The sequence below is a fragment of the Camelina sativa genome, chromosome 9, assembly GCF_030686135.1.
Source record: "Camelina sativa cultivar CO46 ecotype springtype chromosome 9, ASM3068613v1".
NCBI classification, from domain to species: domain Eukaryota; kingdom Viridiplantae; phylum Streptophyta; class Magnoliopsida; order Brassicales; family Brassicaceae; genus Camelina; species Camelina sativa.
Genome location: NC_141888.1, coordinates 31847868 through 31868144, shown reverse-complemented (window position 1 = coordinate 31868144; position 20277 = coordinate 31847868). Strand labels below are relative to the sequence as shown.

The window sequence follows — 20277 nt, the reverse complement described above, 5'->3', positions numbered from 1 at the left end:
AAACAAGCACATCACAAATTAAAGGAGGATTTGATTGAGAATATTTGGAATAAATTTGGTCATTTGTATTAATTAAATAAAATGTTTGTCTTCTTTTATTAATTAAGTAATATGTTTGTTTTTTTTTTAATTTTAATAAAAGTTTTATAAGTTTGCAATTAAAATATTATTTGATAAATTTTAAAAATTATAATATGTTTAATAAGAATATTAATAAACATTATATTATTAAATAGTTTTAAACATTCTTAAATTATTTATTAAACATTAATCTTTATATTTATTAAACATTTTTAAATTTCTAAAAGAATATTATATTATTAAATCTTAAGATCTTATACATGTTCTCCCAATAACTAACTTCTTAACAAAAGTTTTTAAGACCTGATCTTACAATATTTTTACAATATTTCTTACTAAGATCACCCTCACCTGATCCCCCTATAAACATTAGTGCTGGGCACGAGACGGGTACCCTTGAATTTTCTCCGACCCTTTACTCGTCCCGACCCTAACGGGTAACAGAAAAAATTTACTCATACTCGACCCTTAAATAACGGGTACCCGGAGAAACGGGTACCCGGTAAAAAATAGTTGACCCTTTACTCGTCCCGACCCTTTATTATTACCCGGAAAACGAGTACCCGATAAAAAAATGTTAATAATCGCAATAATAATTTTATCTTTTGAAATCCAAAAAATGAAAAATTCATAAATTTATGCAATATATAGTTCCAAAATTATAAAATTACGAATTTTGAAAATAAAAATAATATATTAATTCAGTTAAGCTAAGTTGAACTTAGGTTTTAACTCTAACTCTATAAATTAATAATAAATAATAATAATAATAATACAAAATATTAACGGGTATTTACGGGTCGGATAGCAAAACGGGTAAAGGGCCGAGTAACGAGACGGGTATTGAAAACTAAACTAATACCCTATACTCGTCCCTTACTCACGGGTAATATAAATATAATACCCTTTACTCGACCCTAAAGCTGCGGGTACCTTTTTTTTTGAGACGGGTACGAGCCGAGTAACGGGTCGAGTACGGGTAACGGGTATTAGTGCCCAGGCCTAATAAACATGCCCTTAGACTGCTGATCTTACGGTGATCTGTACTGTATATATGCTAAGCTCTGATTCGTGTTGGGGTGATACAAATTGTACCGTTTGTTCTCTAATGAATATCTCTCAGGTGGGAAAAGTATGTTGGCATAAAAAATATGATTACAAGAAACATAGCTGTGCCATTTTTTTCTCTCTTGTGAAATGGATCGTACAAATGGTTGTACAATGTTTGCTGATGAATTTGAAATGGTAAAAGTGTTACCACCTTCTCTCTTACATTTTCTAAATTTCAAACATTCTTTTTTATCGTCACAAAACTCCTTGGCTCCTTGCAACACCAATCATCACCATTATGTCTATGTAACCAATCAAAATATATATATATATATATATGATTGGTTCAAATTGGTATTAAGCACATATATAGGTGTAATCATATGTAGTTAGTCTATGAAGGGTTCAACTAATGATACAAAGCGGTACTGTAGATATATGTAGTTGGTAACTTGGTATAACATATTATTCAAAGTTAAGTAACAAATGGTGTTGGTTTTGGCCAGGCTAGCGCTAACCTTATGTATACTAGTTTAATATTGATTTTGGAGAATTTTTGGATTGTTAAACCGGCTCGATTTTCTAAAAAGTTCTGTTTAATGATTATATATATAATATAGTTTATTATCGTTTTTACGATTTTGCATTTACAAACTGGCTCGAATGTTTAGCGTTTAGGACCATAACTTCTTTATCATACTAGGTTTTTTTTTTCTTTTGATTATCTCTTTATAATATTAGTCAAATTAATTGTATTATTGTGAGCTTTTTGCTAAATAGAGAAATGAATCTCAAGAAAGATAAAAAGCTTTGTCAGTCTAAACTTAACCGAGTTCGCCCTAAAACTCTCTCTCAGGCACGACAATCGAGGCGCCTCTATACTCACCTTACTCTGACGCCGGTAGAGTTCCGGCTCGCCGGCGTCGGGATCTCTTAAGTTTCCCGCTCCTCTACTACATCTCTGTAGTCTTCTCGTCTTTGTTTTTGGCTCTCATCGGAGGTCTCGGGAGAGCCTAGATCTCACCTCCGATTTCGCACCAGTCTCAATCAGTCCCCATCATCCCTTCGCGTCCATCCTCCTTTTTCAGTGCGGCTGCTCACCTGAGATACCAGCTGACTGGTTTCATTCCTCAACCCCCCGACTGCCCTGGTTCCCTTGGTGCTTCTCTCTCGATCGGGTTTTATCCACAGTCAACTCTAACATCTCACCTATCCCCGGATCTATATCTTCCCTCCAAGTGTTCGATTTGGCGGCAGCGGGACGGGAGCTCTGTGTTGATACCGGAGCCTTTGAAGATCTTGACAATGAACACCATAACTCCGGCCTGCTCTGTTCCAACCTCACTACCTCTTTGGCTCAGGTTTGCTCCCCAATCTTATTATGGAATCCTGGTAGATAGTCTTGCCTCGTTAGACTATGAATCATCCCTACACTGGAACCTTCCCCGACCCGTCTTTAATCGCTTTACTTCAAGGTCAATTTGTTTAGACTCGATGTTAACTGCTTGGTCAAGCCGAGGCTCCCTCGGGAGCAGAACATTAGATTCTTACAATTTACTTGAACCCCTTTTGTGTCGAGTTCAGTGTGAGTCCAGGTCTGATATTAACTCCACTCTCTCCCTCTCCTTTCAACGTTTGATGTGCTCAATGGTATCACCAGTTCAAAGTCTACTTCTGATCCTTAAGCCATCATCTTTGGTAGATTGGTATGAGAGTTATTTGGAAACCGCTATATATGGATCTCCCAGGGATTATCTCTTCGAGAGAGTTTGCTTGGTGAAACTTGGCATTATGAGCCCACCGTTAAGATGGTGGGGTTACCTTGCTTTCACCATCTGCCCTTCTCCATCTCACCCGACACCTGATTCAAATCAAGAACTAGTTGGCATCTCTATTGTCACATCTGTTATCTCTGCTTGGTCAAGACGAGTTAATCTCGGTAGCAGAACATCGATGTCTCCAAAGCTGCTTCTTAGAATAATATGTCGAGGTCAATCCTTTAACCCTGTCCGGACGCTTGCCTTATTTGGATACACTTATGAATCCGATCCGACAGCTTGCCTGTATCCCACGCTTGAACCTTTTGACCCCATGGCCCTGTTACCGCCTCTCCCAGTTGCACCTTCTTCAATCACCAGGACCACTCGACAATCACCTCACCCCTCAGTCTCCTCTATGGAGCACCCCTTTAAAAGCTCCCCTGCGTATATCGTAAGAGCGAATGTTAACCAGTTACTGGTTAGGGATTCCCTGAAGTTTGCCCTCAAGCTGGAATCCTGCAAGACTCCAAAAGACCTTTCACCCTTTGCAAACTCCCCAAAGTTGTGCATCTTGTTGGAAGATTCATGTAGTCTCTATTTTTGCTTTTCTTGTAACCTTTTGATTCTAATTTGTAAGAACGTCCCTGTTTTGAGGCTTTAAGTTTTAATGAAAGCTTGTTTTGTTCAATAAAAAAAAAAAAAAAAAAAAAAAAAAGGATCTCAAGAAAGATAAAGAGAGGCAATAAAACGAAGTTGGCCGACATGACGCAATGCTTAGGAAAGTAGAACCAAACTGTTTTTTATATCATAAAGTTTGGTTATTGAATCTTGACCTAGCTACAGAAAATGACTCAGAAACCACTAACTATATGGATTTCCAAAAAAGACGTCCACTATTACTATATTGAGATGACGATATGCTTCATGTCTTTCCGCTATGAAAATTGTTGAATAAATGGTCCACAGCATTTACGGCACGTGCCAAATTAGTTCCCCCCAATATACTTCACTTCATGTCTTAAAAGAGTTCTTTATTTTCTGATAAAGAATTGTCTTGAAGTTGCGTATACAACTGGTGCGATGATCTAATGCTATCTTTCTCTATCTCACTTTTGATTCGCTTCGTCAAATATGATTTTATCCGCAAAATATTTGACATGTGCGGTAATCTGTTTCGGATTATAATAATACACTCTAGAAGATTTTTTTTCGTACGGCAATAAAACTAACACTGATCATTAAAAGCAGGTCAAGTCTCGAGCTGGTAAGATGGCAAAGCTTCGATTGTTTAAAGTCAGATTTCATGTGTCATTATTTTCTAAGTCTAGTTAGGATCGATGTTTAAATAAGTTTAGTATCTCCCAAAATGACAAACTAAGTGTTTGTACTGGGGATTGCACAACACTAAATAAATATCGATTTTAGGGGAAAGAGTGAAGTTTGTTCTTTATTAACGATAAGGATGCGAGGTCGTCACAAAACGAGCCAAGATCGTGCTCGTCAGTTCAAAGGAGAACTGACAAGTGAGTCACGACGAGCTCGGAAGCTAACAGGAAATTGTATAGAAAATAACAACAATGTTTTAGACGCAAAGTATTGCTCTCTGTGTATTGTTCGGGGTCTGCTCCCCTTCTCCAATGAGTACTGTTTCTTTATATAGTGGACTGTAGACCGAGGGTTTTCTAGGGTTCCCATCGTGAATTCCCGAGATTGCCCTTTACGGATTATTAATGTCTTTCATCTGATTTCGTCGGGCCAAAATCACAGAACTTATCTTGTTGGACCGAGTGGCATATTGGGGCGCAGCCCATGTCCAACAATAGTCCCCCCCTTAGTCCGGAGAGCGGTAGTTCTTCTGCGATCAGCGGGCGTGCTTGAAATTCTGTTAATATGCCTGCTCGGCACAGATCGTCTCGGATTGCTTGTGAGATTGCTGATGATCGGCAATCAGCGAGACTCCACAGTTGGAGATCGGCACGGTGCTGATGATGTGGAATCGGACAGGGGTCACCGCAATGACTTGACTTTGAGCGGGTTCGATCGATCTTGCTGGGCGTCGTTGAGGATCCCCGCACGAGAGAGTGATCTAGGTGAGATCAGCAGATTTAATGATTTTAGGGGGATCGAAGATCGACCGATTGAGATAGGTTTTGAGAGAAAACGAGATGAGTTGAGCGGTGGTAATGAGTTGAGCGGTAGTAATGAGCTCGGCGAGATGACCGGAGGTAATGAGCTCGGCGGTGAGCTCAGAGAGATGAGCGAAGGTAATGAGCTCGGCGAGATGAGCGGAGGTAATGAGCTCGGCGGTGAGCTCGGAGAGATGAGCGAAGGTAATGAGCTCGGCGGTGAGCTCGGCGAGATGAGCGAACGTAATGAGCTCGGCGAGATGAGCGAACGTAATGAGCTCGGCGGTGAGCTCGGAGAGATGAGCGAAGGTAATGAGCTCGGCGGTGAGCTCGGCGAGATGAGCGGATGTAATGAGCTCGGCGAGATGAGCTCGGCGAGAGTGAGATTTAGGTCAGCGAGATTGAGATTGAGGTCGCCAACGAGATTGAAGTCGGCGAGTGAATGAGGTCGCCAACGAGAGTGAGTCTGAGGTTGCCATCGAGATTGAGGTCGGCGAGTGAGAGAGTGAGATTGAGGTCGGCGAGTGAGTGAGGTCGCCACCGAGAGTGAGTTTGAGGTCGCCATCGAGATTGAGGTCGGCGAGCGAGAGAGTGAGATTGAGGTCGGCGAGTGAGTGAGGTCGCCACCGAGAGTGAGTTTGAGGTCGCCGCCGAGAGTGGGATTGAGGTCGGTGAGTGAATGAGGTTGAGGTCGGCGAGTGAGTGAGGTTGCCACCGAGAGTGAGTTTGAGGTCGCCACCGAGAGTGAGATCGGCGAGCGAGAGAGTGAGATTGAGGTCGGCGAGTGAGTGAGGTCGCCACCGAGAGTGAGTTTGAGGTCGCCACCGAGAGTGAGATTGAGGTCGGCGCCAAGCTGGAGACTGGAGATCGGCACCAAACTTGAGAATGCAGGTTAACACGAGGTAGAAGAGTGGATGTCTCCATCGAGAGTAGGACTCCACCGAGAATGAGAGTGGAGGTTTCCACCGAGAATAAGAGAGTAGGTCTCCACTGAAAACAAGAGTAGGGATCGCCACCATGAATGAGAGTGGCAAACGCAAGGGAGGCAAACACAAGAGCATCGAACGTGAGTGCGACGAGCGTGAGGGAGTCGAGCGTGAGGGTAGCGAGCGCGAGAGCGTGAGTGAGCAGTGAGCATGAGGGTGGCAAGCGCGAGAGAATGAAGGCAGCAAGCTTGAGTACGGCAAGCGTGAGGTAGGCAAGTGCGAGGACGTCGAACGTGAGGGTAGCGAGCGTGAGAGCGTGAGTGAGCGGCGAGGAGAACGGGATCGACACCGATGAGCTCAGCGTTAGTGAAGTCGGGTTTCCTGCGAGCGAGACGTCAGCTCGGCATGTGGAGATTGGCGCCGAGGTCGACGTGTCGAGAGAATCTGAGATCGACTCGAGAGATCCGCGTGCTGGGTTTACAGATGAAGGCGGGAGCTAAGTCGAGATGGGTTGAGTGGCGAGCTCGGCGGAAAGCAGCATATCTCCTTTCGTGGGAGTGATGAGGTTGTTTATCGGCAGTTTGCGGTCGCCACGGGTTTAAGAGGAGATGAGCTCGGCATAAGGGAAATAGAGGTCGATGAGGAAGGACTTGGGGTCGCACTGATGAGCTCGGCGGAGGTGAAGTCGGAGGTCGCCGCGCAGAGTTTGTCAGCTCGAGCTCGGCGAGATCGAAGGTGGCTTCCGGTTCCTCTCGGGGTTGGCTCTGGTATCGCGACTGGCTCTCGGGAGGTCGGCATATGTCGAGTGCGGTTCGTCAGATCGGCAAGATCCGATGGTGTTGACGCCGACCACGGGATTTTCAGCGAGTGAAGACTATGGTGGTTCCGATGATGGCGATGCCAATCTGATGATGGGAGGCCGGCCTAAGGCAATATCCGGGAATGTGGTTGATGAAAGAAACGTCGAGGTTGGCCTTGTAAGGATCGAAGGGTGGTGCGACGAGGTCGGCATTGATGAGCTCGGCAATATAAGTGACGAGCTCGGCAATGGTGATGAGGTTGGCATTGACGAGCCTGGAAATGTTGAGATCGGCAATGGGGAGCTTTGCATAGCGATTGCCGATCTTTTCGGGAGACGGTCGATGAGCTGCAGTTCGATGTGCCTTCCAATGCCGATCTGGGGATAGAAGATTGGCTTTATGTTATTTTATTTTGTGCCAAGCGTGGCTTTATGTTATTTTATTTTGAATCTATGCCGAGCATTGCTTACTTTTGTTGGTTTTTATTTTGAACTTGTGCCGTGCATGGCCTTTTGTTGGTTGTTATTTTGAACTTGTGCCGAGCATGGCCTTTTGCTGGTTGTGTTATTTTGAACTTGTTTGCTCTTTGATTATGGAATAAAATTGTGTTCTTCCTATCTTTGGTATCGAGTTGTACTTTACGGTGCAAGACGTCTCTTGGCTTATCCTATTACGTGTGTCGAATACCAAATGTTTAGGGTGGTAATCGAGATGAGCTCGTCATACCTTTTAGGTGCGGCCCTGGTGTTCGGCTTACCCTATGTGTGCCACGAGGTCGGCAAGAAAGTGCAAGTGAGAACTTGGCTTATACAAACTTAAACGCCTGCTAGCTGAATGCGATCTGGGTCGGCTTATTTTGTGCAGATTATTTCACCGCTGCATCCATGAGGAACGCGTTTTAAATCGTTCCCTTGGCCAGAGGGTCGATGTAAGAGCTGGACATCTCGCTGAGACGGACTCGTTCGAGAGAGCTCGTTTTGGTTTTGAAGTGTTCAAACTTTTGTTTTTTTTTTTTTTGGTATAGCTGTGCCTTTTGATGGGCTGCCTATGTACCCTTAGAAAGGATCAAGCCATTCGTAGTTCATATTGCGAAGGGAGAGCTCGGTATGACGAGCGTTCTTTTTTTTTTTTCTTTTTTTTTGCCCTAAGGCGCCTTGTTATTCTTCGATTTGGCTGAGTTCAACGACCGGTTATCTTGATGGATGGTTTGACCTTGCGTCTATCTCTTTTTCTACCTCGATGTACTTGTTAGCCCGGTGCAGTGCGTCGTCGAGTGTCAGAGGCTCGTATATGATAATATCGTCCCTGAAGCGAGACCCATATGCCAGAGCATTTTGGAGAGCGGAGATCGCAGTATCGTCTGCAATGGCGAGCTTTGAAACAACCTTCTTGAATCGTTCCATGAACTCTCTGAGCGATTCGTCGTCCTCTTGGTACATCGTCCAGAGATCAGCGTTAGATGCCCCTTTTATCATAAAGGTCGAGTGGTGTTGCAGGAAAGCAGCAGTGAGCTCGTAGTAGCTATCTATCGAATTGGCTTCAAGACGAGAAAACCAACTTAGTGCGTCAAGGGCTAAGTTTTCCACAAATATCTGACAGCATCCGGCATCGTATTCTTCAGGACTAAAGTGTGCTCGGTTGATTGCAACACTCATCGATGTTAAGAAAGGTTTTGGGTCAGTTAGCCCGTTGTACGGAATGAACTTGAACTTATTGATGTAACAAACGCGGACGCTAGAGATTCTTGTCGTGAAAGGTGAACGTTGAGCCTCTTCGAGCACCTTCTCCAAGTTGGGGGCAGCGCTTGTTGCTCGATGTATCTTGGCCGAGATGTCCTTTACGATCGCTTCAAGTCGCTGGATTTTTAAATCCTTGTAATCTTTCAGGTTGTCGCGCGGATGGTGGTTTGACAGTGTTGGAGTCGGCTGGCTCCTACTACGCTTGCTACGACGGTGCGTTTGGTCTTGATCGGCGGGCGCCGCGTCTCTGGTGTGGTCTTCGAAGGATCCTTCGATGATGGACGTCAGTCGGCGTCTGTGACTCTCTGAGCGTTCCTCGACTGGCGGTGACAGGGATGGTAGTGTGTCCAGGTCGGCAGGGTAGCTAGTGTGTCGACGATCGTGCTTTCTTTGCTGGAGTCTGTTAATTTGGTCCTGCAATACTTCTTGTGTTGCAACGAGTGCGTCGAGCTTCTCAGTTGTTCGTGTGTCCCGACTATTGATCTTGTCGAGGATAGTCTGCATCATATCGTCAAAGTTGTTCCTCTGTCCAGCAAGCAAGAGAGCTGGGAGCGCGGCGTTATCAGTGACAGCTGTAGCCACGGTTTGACGATGCTCGTCAAGTGCGGCAGCAAGAGGTGGGATTGGCCCATCGAGTACGGTATGCATCGGGTCATCGAGTCCGCTCCTTTGTGATGTGGGCAAAGCATTTGGAAAGGCAGAATTGGAATGAGCGGCAGCATTGGTGAGAGCAGCGCTGGGGAGAGCGGCAACGTTGGTGAGAGTGGCGGCGTTAGTTACCCGCTGGTCGGTGGCAGGTGCAGGTCCGGCGTTTGCAGTTGCGAGAGGCTCGAAGGGCGCGTTTGGCGCTGGTGGAGGGATCGTGCTCGGCAAGGAGCGTTCGGTTGAGATCATCGAGGAGGGTAGAGGCGGGACAGTTCGTGTTCTCGTTCGCCCCCATCGCTGCTCCGTTGGTTGCTCCGTTGCTTCGTTGATATCGTCGCTAGGGTTCGTCATGAATCTTGAAACTTCGAGGAAGTGAGGACCGTCGGTATTGATTCGTCAAAAAGAAGCGCTCTACTCTTGCCCCACGGTGGGCGCCAATTGTTTGTACTGGGGATTGCACAACACTAAATAAATATCGATTTTAGGGGAAAGAGTGAAGTTTGTTCTTTATTAACGATAAGGATGCGAGGTCGTCACAAAACGAGCCAAGATCGTGCTCGTCAGTTCACAGGAGAACTGACAAGTGAGTCACGACGAGCTCGGAAGCTAACAGGAAATTGTATAGAAAATAACAACAATGTTTTAGACGCAAAGTATTGCTCTCTGTGTATTGTTCGAGGGTCTGCTCCCCTTCTCCAATGAGTACTGTTTCTTTATATAGTGGACTGTAGACCGAGGGTTTTCTAGGGTTCCCATCGTGAATTCCCGAGATTGTCCTTTACGGATTATTAATGTCTTTCATCTGATTTCGTCGGGCCAAAATCACAGAACTTATCTTGTTGGGCCAAGTGGCATATTGGGGCGCAGCCCATGTCCAACACTAAGCTATGCTTTAGTTTTGTTTAAAAAGAAATTTATAAATTTCGATTATTTTGTAAAATGTCCATGTAAACCGTAAATTTAATACAACAATAGTGCGTTAGTTCGGAATCCAGATAATTTTACAAGTCGATATCACATGACTGCAAACGCATTATTGTATCACAAGTAGCCAATCAGAACGCAACTTCTGTGTAGTCAGTGTGTCGTGGCTTATTCCTATTGGAAGTCGATGACTGCTGCTCTATCTTCTTTGTCTTTTTGGTGCTTCCATTTGTTTTGTTGTCTGTCATCGACTTTTCCGACAAGATCCACTGTAAGTTTTTAGGTTTCAGTTTGATCTACTGAATTGATAGATAAATAGATCGACAAGATTTTAGTGAAAGATCTTTCAGTGAAACGAAATACTAATTTCAGTTTGTTACATTTAACTGTCCACACCTTCTTTATTTATTACTACGTCTCAAGGAAGGATCATAACCAATTTTCTAATATCTATGTATATAAATATAACATGATCACACCTTAAATGTGTGTGTATCTGATTTGTTCTATGATGTATAAATGCACTCTAGATGCCGTAGGACTTAATTAAACACCTTAACCAATTTGCAATTTTTCCTTTAGTTTATGTGGATCATACAATAAAATGAAGGATTTCATTTGTTCTTTTTTCAAACCAAAACTAAACGTATAGTAGCTTACAAAAATTAACTCTTTATTAGAATAATTTATATTTTAGTGTAGCAGTAGACATTTTTCAAATCATTACAAATTTTGCTTTAAAAATTTAACAATACAGATTTTAGCTTTTAATTTGAAAATCTTCCACAACTCTTTTTTTTTTTTCAATTATTTAGATTTGGTTAGATCAGGCAGCAATTAACGAAATACAAAACCAGTTTTACATCTAAAAGATTAGTTATAGTTAGAGGCTTAGAGCCTCAATCAATCGAGAAAAGTGTCTATATATAAAAAAACATTTGCAGTCTTATATTTAGTAAGAAATTTGAATTTCATGTATACAGCACGAAAATCTATATTTAAGACAAGTGGTTATCTTTTGGCATTGTGTTTTTAAATATATATAGTCTAATATAAAAACGTGAGAAATTCAACGAATGTCCCTCGACAATTGGCGTCGAGATTTAACGTCGGCCTCATCATCTAGAGATACTTTTATTTCTCTGTGGTTATAAATTGATAGGTTTCTAATTATCTATCCTATCCATTAGATCTCCCCGTTTGTCGTTTGTATACACTGTTATGCATGTACCTAATCATTGACTCGCTGTGGTTAAATTCAAGACCGGCACTTCATTTTTGAATAGCTAATCCCGATTACAGACCGGAACCAGTGTTTTGTTGTGGTCCTAATAAAATTATAATTAGGTTATAAGTATTATTCGAATGTATTTATAAGGCGATTCGGATCATATAATTATTATGATGTCAGTCTAAACGAACTGTGAACCACTAACTTGCGTTTGTGTTTTGTTGTTAAAACTTTGCGTTGAGTTCATAAAAATCAGTGTTCAAGAAAGCGCTAGGCGGTATGTGGACGGTGACCCAGCGCCTAGCATCTAGAACACCTAGTCGGAATTTTAGGCGTTTTAAGGCGGTTTAGGCGTTTACAATACGAACATTATATATATTATATTATATGTAAAATTATGTAAAAATATATGTTAGAAGAAATAAATAATAATAAATCATAAACTAAAATTAGTAAAATTATATTTTATTTAATTTAGATTAATAACATATTAACATTTATATGAATATAAACTTAAAATTTTAAATATATGTAATTAAAAATAAAAAATATACAATAAAATAATATTACGTGATTTTAGGCGGTCTAAGCGGTCGTCTAGGCGTCTGCTGAGCGTCTAGCGCCTAGATGGCGCCTAGGCGACCGCCTAGACCGCTTTCTTGAACACTAAAAATAAAGAACAACTGTTTCGTTTAGTTAGTAAATATGTTTTGGAAATTGTTAACACAAACACGTAACATCAATTTTTAATCTCTAGTCATGTGAAAAAAAAAACATTTATTTTTGCAGTGGATGAGACTTCATCTCTGGCGAAAGTAAGATGGTTTTTCAACTGGTTTACAAAGCAACTTCAACCACTATAATTAATTTATTTCACATAATATTTTGTAAGTTACTAAAAAAGAAAACATAATAATGCATGCATCTATAGTTTTTTCTTCTCTCTATGGCTCTATATATATATGACTTCCTTATTAGTACTCCTTCACTCATCCTCAGCCTCCTCCTTCATCTCCCTTTATCAACTAATAACCAAAGCAATGAGCATGATCCAAGACTGGCCTGAGCCTATAGTCCGTGTCCAATCCTTATCTGAAAGCAACCTCCGAGCCATACCAAACCGTTATGTCAAGCCTCTATCTCAGCGTCCAAACATAACCTCTCACAACAAAATCAACCCTCACACGGCCACCACCATTCCCATCATTGACTTAGGTGGCTTATACACAGACGACATAACTCGTCAAGCCAAAACGCTTGATGAGATCTCAAAAGCTTGTAGAGAAAAGGGATTTTTCCAAGTGGTGAACCATGGGATGAACCCGCAGCTCATGGACCAGGCTAAAGCCACATGGAGAAAGTTCTTTCATCTTCCCATGGAGCTAAAAAATATGCATGCTAATTCGCCCAAGACTTACGAGGGATATGGAAGCCGACTAGGCGTTGAAAAGGGTGCTATTCTTGATTGGAGCGATTACTATTTTCTTCACTACCAACCTTCGTCTTTAAAGGATTACACCAAGTGGCCTTCCTTGCCTCTTCATTGCCGGTATATTTTGTTTAAAATTTTCTTCTTAGTTATTTATAATTATATAAAAAGGAATTTCTTCACGTTTATGAATCTCTTTAATAAAAAAGATTTGAATTTCCTAGCCCACTCATGTAACTCTAATTACTAATTACTAATTACTTCAAGCTCAATATATGAAACCTAAGATATTTTACAATTAAGTCTCTTTCTGTATAAAATATTCATCTTGGAAAACTAAACCGACGTATACTAGTCCAAATCTTTTTTAATGGATTATTCATTCATAACGCGCGCACATGTTAAGAATATACTAGTTGTTCAATCGAGCTATTATTATATCTTAAAATTGATTCGAATTATATTTTTTAAGAGATTAAAACCGAAATCTTTAAAAAAAAAATCTTGTCATTGAATTATATAGGGATATATTGGAGGATTACTGCAAGGAACTTGTGAAATTGTGCGAGGAATTGATGAAGATATTATCGAGAAACTTGGGATTACAAGAGGACATGCTTCAAAATGCGTTTGGTGGTAAAGAGGAATCAGGAGGATGTTTAAGGGTTAATTATTACCCGAAATGCCCTCAGCCGGAGTTAGCTCTCGGCCTATCTCCGCACTCTGATCCCGGCGGATTGACCATTCTCTTGCCGGATGAACAAGCCGCCAGTCTTCAGGTTCGTGGATCCGACGACGCATGGATCACAGTCGAACCAGCTCCTCATGCTTTCATCGTTAACATTGGTGACCAAATTCAGGTGACTGTTTTATTCGGTTCTTTTTCCTTATTAATTATTATTTATATGTAACTATAAAAAAATTAAACCAAAATTCAAACTAAGAATTTGGATACATTTGCTGTTTACTTTGACTTATGTCATTAGCTAACCAATAATATTCGATTTCCTCCATAATAATTTACTAATTTCGTTTCTTCATTATTTTAGACTAAAGATTATCAATGATAAGGAAATGAAAGTAATATCACGTGGAGCGGACTTACTAATATTCATATTTTTTATATAAAAAAAAAAGGTAAAAGGGTTTTTGGAAAGAAAATATAAAGTTGATGGGAAATAAATCGACAATAAGGTATTGGTGAAACCACGTCGCCATATTCACTTCCGTTCTTTAATTCGACATGTGCCTCTATTAAAGGAAAAAGAAAAGGTTCAACAAGACCAAAGGGAACAGGAAAAAACAATTTCAACGTCTAAGACAAAGCTCACAAATTGTTTACATGTTTCAAACGTGCTATAACCATAACCGCCGACCTAGTCAAACAACAATCATTTTGATATTTATGTTTTTAGCCACGTATATATGATTGCTTTATTGCTTTGTTAGAGTAAAATCACAATATACGGCCTAGCTATCATTTAACGAACGTTGAACATTTTGGTTTTGGTTAGATGCTGAGCAATTCAATATACAAAAGCGTAGAACACAGAGTGATCGTCAACCCTGCAAATGAGAGGTTGTCGTTGGCGTTCTTCTACAACCCAAAGGGCGATGTTCCGATCGAGCCGTTGAAGGAGCTGGTGACCGTAGATTCACCACCTCTCTACTCCTCCACCACATACAATCGCTACCGTCAATTCATTCGTACGCAAGGCCCACGTAGCAAATGTCATATCGAGGAACTTAAATCCCCTCGGTAGTAGAACGTGCGTACATTGGAAGATTTTATAGTGTTTTATCATGTTTTCTTGTCGTATAAATAAAGAGCAATGTTTTTATCTGTTAAGTACTGTATTATAAATTGTGTTGTTTTATGAGGAAGTTTGCATTATGTTTTTAGCATATGCGTTTGATCTATGCATGTTTTTCTTCGGCTCGTTTTTTTTTTTTTTTTTTACATGTTAAAATGTTGTGTGCTAAGTAATATTGACAATATTGTTTTCAAAATATTACTGACGTTTATGTTTATGCCATATTTTGTGGATTTGAGGTCTTTTATATATGTGTGTGAAATATTCTCGGCTTTTGGTGCATCTGTTGTAGCGAGAAACCTTTTGCTAAAGCTTTTGACGCCAGAATCTGTAAAGAGTTTTTGAGAAATGAGTTACCTTTCCAAGTGACTTGATTACTCATTCTTTTCCCATTCCATTAGGTGAATTAATATAGAAGTATCTTAGAAATTTTACGAATTTATATACATATATATATGGTTTGATCTTTTAAAAATTAATACATCTATACTCAGTGTTGAAAGTTGAATGACCTCCACATAGGATTTAGACAGTTAATCCTTTTTTTAATAAAACGGAAGTATACGACTTCAAATTGGTACACCATATAATATTAATATAGGTTATAGCTAAAATTAATTATTTGATAGGTTATATGGATTAATTATTTGATAGGTTATATAGATTTAGGATTGAGATCCTCTTAAAAATATATTCTAAAGAATAAAATAAAATCTCCAAATAATATTTAATTAACCATATATAGGCAAAAAAATCTCAGAAATTAATCACTCTTCCGCAGATTACAAGTAATTTCCGATTATACTAAAAAATAAAATTTTACCTTACTTTATCAGAAAATTTTGACTAAGTAACATGTCAAAATTTGAATATTAAATTCATTTCATATATTTTTTTGTTGAATTGTATAGTTTTATATACTATAATAAAAAATTTAAATAATTTAATTTGGAATCTTTAAAAATAGTTTAATTTGATATTTTTAAGAATATCCTAAATATATGATAGATCAAAAAGTTAAAAATTATAAACACTCTAATTTGATTTGTTAGAGCAAGGGTTAAAATTTCAAAAATATGATTTCTAGGATTAAATTTAAGTTTGGAATAATGCTGTTTGGTAGGCTTTCTCGGTCACGATGATTTTGACAAACATACGTTACATATTTGGTCCTAAAATTAATATGTGTTATATTATATGTTAAATCATAGAATTAACAATCAAAATACAATATATAATAAATACTAAACAAATCAAATAAAATTAACAAAAATTAATTTTTTTTTATCATACAACTTAATCCGCGTTATACCGCGGATCAAAATCTAGATATACTAATATGTCTTACAAAATAGATGTTATTTTCATAAGTCATATTTAGTATATGATTTTATGGCATAGTGTTTCATCCAAAAAAAACTTTTAAAATAAATAAAATAATTACATATACGATGTTTAAATAATAATTACCAAATAAACAAATGGAAGGAATTTCAATCCGCACGGTCATATTAGTACCATATAAAAAGTTAATGAACTTCTAATTCTATATCACTTAGGCATAAGAGAATCGGTTATTTTAGACTTATAGTGTTGACCTCTTCACATATTTTCATGCAGATCCTCAAACAAGAAAGAAACGGAAAAAAAAAAAAAAAAAACAGATATTGGGAGAATTTTTTGAAAATCTTATATATTTCAATGGCAGGAATCAGAGAAACCACACTTGTCTGTTGTTGGATTACAAGAAACAATTAGAAGCAGCCAACATAAATAAACACAGCATTTCTTGTCTATTTAAACTGGAAACAGAGAAGATATTGATAACCTCCAACTCCAATCATTGATATATACGCCAAAGTCCGAGAAAGCTATGTCCTTGTTGCATTGGCCAGGGAGGCAGGGATGCTTTGTAGTCCCTCGCATTCTTGTCCGCTAAAGACTAGAGGGTTGTTAACTTCTATATGTTGTAAGCAACTACTTATACATATGATGGAGACAGCCACGATCACAAGCCTAGAGCTACGAGGAACTTCTAAGTTCAAGTATACATATGATCACACACAGAAAACAAACTTGTTTACCAGCAATATAGATACTGTTTAGTAGTCTCGCACACCACACATCGTATGCAAAACAAGACAGATTAGAAAAAAGGCAACAGAACAGAAACAACAACTATATATTGGATAGGGTCACTTACAGTCTCAGAGAACATGTCTTGCAATGCGGTTGCAAGTCTTCACTTTCATCATTCAAAGAATTGAGTAACTGCAAATTAATTAGCAAGAATTTTCTCCGTACCCACCTCTGTTAACAATGAGCATCCGAGACAAAACCGATGTGTATTTCGATGTTCGTGTATTGGAATTTGGAAGCTGCGGTTGTTTTTGCTCCTCTCTGTGATTTCCTCTAAATACAAAAGGTGCAATGTTAAGAAAAACAACTAGTATAGTCAAGAAAAAAAACATCATCCAATGTTAAGAGAATTTCAAAAGCAATGCAACAAGATGGAAGCAAAACCCTATTAGGCGGTGGAAAGCACATTAATTCTTGATGAAGGTAGTAGAAAAAAAAAAACACATTACAAAATAAAGAATAAAGACGAAGAAAGAAATAATAGTAATATGATGTGCATCGATCACTTCTTCTATGGCCTTCCTAATTTATCCTTCTTTCGTTTGACCTCATTCAGCTTCTTCTCCAACCAACCAACCTTAAATCCAACTTCTTTCATAAATACCAAAGAATGATGCGCATGAATCAAATTATTGCTTGAGATTTTATGAGGCGACCTGTGCATGCGTCCTAATCAACCAGATTAGAATATTGATGAACATTCTCTTCATGCACGGGGATTCATTCTTTCCAATGAAGCCTGAAGCAAAGTCTGGATGTTTATTGAAAACGTTTCATCTCTGAAGGAAACACTTGAAACCCATGGAGTTCAATGGTAATAGGTCCAGACTTCCAAACAGCTTCAAGAACATTAACCTCTCCCAAAATCTTGACTTGTTCATTCAGTATCAATCCACCATATTTGGCATCAAGTCTTCCGAGGGGAATACTGGATGCACAACCACATTCATGAGTCTTGTAATCAAATATTACTTTTGTTTCCGTAAAATCACGAAAGATATCTTCCAGTTCGGAGTGTTGTTCTTCAGAAAGTTGATTCACTATCGTAAAAGAAAACTCTACGTGTCTTCTCCATCCAAAAGGCAACGACTCAGCATCAGCAACCGCCAAAGACAGCGACAGAGACTCGTTATATTTCTCTCCCTTGGAAGTCGCCACAACACGCCTGCAAGCACAAAACCATTGAAACGTTTAATGCATGGAAGCCCTAATACCTAAAAATATTGGAGGACCAAATTAAAGATAAAGAAAAAAACAACTTATCTTTCTTACCAGTTACATCCACCGATCACGAATGCATCAGTATATTTCTTCCCAACGGATTGCAAAGAGGAGATATTACTAATCACCAATGTGAACTGGTTCTCACAAAGTTGATCCTCCATTGAAAAGACTCCTTGCAGCCGCAACTACTGGATCAATTGAAACCCTAGATCCGCTCGCTTATATATATATATATATATATATATCCCCTTTTTAATAAAAGGGAAGTATACAACATAGTTTTTGTAAACTTTATATTTTTAATAAATGGTTACAAATAAGTTATAGATAGGTTATATATTAATTTATATATTAATATTAATAGTTACACCTAAATATTAGGGATATTCCAAATTGATAATTGATATATTAATGGTAACAAATAAAATCATGAATATTCCAAACTGTATTTTTGGAAGATTTTAGTCTTATATCACGTTGTTTCCAAAAATCTTTAAATATAATATTACAAATTTATTTTCCACATATTTTATCGATAGACCACACACCACAACGTTAACCAAAGATAGATTACGAAATTGATAGATTGATTGGTTACAAGATAGATAGTGGGTTACAAGATAGATTACGAAATAAAATTTAACCAGTGTTATAGCACGGCTACTTATCTAGAATAATTAACAATATAAAACTTACAAAATAGGTGTTTTTTCAAGCCTTCACATTTAGCATATAATTTTATTGCATAATGTTTTATCAAAAAAAAACTTTTAAAAACAATAACATAAATTATATTTTATATAAAAAATACAATATAAATAAAATAAATTGAACACGGGTCTTAATCTAATATATATATATATATATATATATATATAAAGTCTTAGAAGAAAAATGGAAAGACAAACTCGAATCTAAACAAATATGTAACAAATTCTTCACATGTTTACCAAAAATAAAAATATGTAACAAATTAGAAAAAAGAAATATATTTTTGTGTGTGGAGAATATAGAAAAGAAACATATTTTAAAAACCGATACCGATTAAATTAGTTTTTAGATACAAATAGCTCGGTAGCTGGGCAAAAAAAATGAATAATTTATTTTTCACAAAAAAATGAAAAATGATCTTATTCCTAAAAGTGTGATTTGTGGTATGAATCATGTTAATTTTATCCGAAATCGTTTATAGCTAGAGTGATATAAAATTAATCTTAGAGATAAGACAAACATGTCTTCTTCCATCCTTAACTTGATGATTATATTGAGATTAATTAGAGAGAGCGACCTGGCCAATTTAAGTTAAAGTTGCAAGCATGTGCTCGTGTGTGTGGACGTGTACTGTCTCGACTTCTCGTAGCAATAAGTGGATCATATTGTTAAGTATGCAAATACGAAATACTAATAAAAATGTGCCACATGAATAATTTGAACTGGTCAAGTAAAGCTTTCACTGATTTGGAATTTTTTTCTTTGAAAGATCGATGCAAAATTATTTAGAGATAGACTAATTATGGACAAACAAAACCATAAATTAGAGTTGGTACAATCATGCTCCATTGAATTGAGCCAAACCAGAAATTCATATGAAGAATTGTAACAAAATGACAGCTGAGCCGAGTCTAAAATCAGACCAAACCAAACCAAGATGATAAAAAGTCGGTCAAGGAAGAGATGTGTCCATATGAAAGAGATGCAAAGAAGCTTTTCCTATTGGCTCTCTTTTTGTTTTCCGTTCGTTTAACTCCCACCCTCATATTTATGGTACGTGTATTTCTTCACATCCAATTCTTGGGAAAAGGGCCATTTCATACCCGTACACACTCCGAAAGTGTGAATTGCTACCTGTACAAATAAGGAGTGCCAATTTATACATGTACCCTACGACATTTCAAATTTCATACCTATATTCACAAAATTGAGCCAATTTCACAGTCCACGTTAACGGATTTAAGTCAACCGTTAGAAATGCTGACTCAGAATCCACGTGTGTATTGACTCAAAATGCAAAACGACGTCGTTTTGTTTTCTTCGAAAAAAATTCATGGAATATCCACACACTGATGGTTCGAACCCACGACCTCTTCCATATTTAACATAGGACTTAACCAGTTTATCCCACAACAACTCTCGAAAGAATCATACAAACTTATTGATATAAACCTAATATAGTATCCATCAAAATCGAAAAAGCAGTAGAAATCCTCACTCCCACGGGTCGAACCCACGTCCTCAGATACAGACAATATAGGACTTAACCAACTGATCTTACAACAATACTCAGTTATAGCACACAAATTTATCTTTATAGGGTATCTAAGTCCCAATTAAATGAATTTGAATTGGGGGAAAAATAAAAATCATAGGGTTCTTCTTCTATCAAATATAA

The 20277-nt window shown here is 38.5% G+C and overlaps 1 protein-coding gene and 1 pseudogene across 1 annotated transcript; one reads left to right on the top strand and one right to left on the bottom strand.

Moving 5' to 3' along the window:
- The first annotated feature begins 12258 nt into the window (after positions 1 to 12258).
- On the top strand, positions 12259 to 14616 carry LOC104712246 (jasmonate-induced oxygenase 3). The gene is made up of 3 exons (XM_010429099.2): positions 12259 to 12831; positions 13235 to 13571; positions 14226 to 14616. Exons 1-3 carry the CDS (start codon positions 12323 to 12325, stop codon positions 14472 to 14474), a joined length of 1095 nt encoding a protein of 364 aa, XP_010427401.2. The 5' UTR covers positions 12259 to 12322; the 3' UTR covers positions 14475 to 14616.
- Positions 14617 to 17170: 2554 nt separating this feature from the next.
- On the bottom strand, positions 17171 to 18049 carry LOC104715698 (MATH domain and coiled-coil domain-containing protein At3g58370-like; annotated as a pseudogene).
- Between the last annotated feature and the right edge of the window lie 2228 nt (positions 18050 to 20277).

Bases quoted from the DNA above. Each gene is read 5' to 3' on its own strand.
- LOC104712246 (XM_010429099.2), top strand. From the start codon at position 12,323: ATGAGCATGATCCAAGACTGGCCTGAGCCTATAGTCCGTGTCCAATCC. The intron at 12,832-13,234 runs GTATATTTTGTT...TGAATTATATAG, and splicing joins TCCTTGCCTCTTCATTGCCG to GGATATATTGGAGGATTACT. The intron at 13,572-14,225 runs GTGACTGTTTTA...GGTTTTGGTTAG, and splicing joins ACATTGGTGACCAAATTCAG to ATGCTGAGCAATTCAATATA.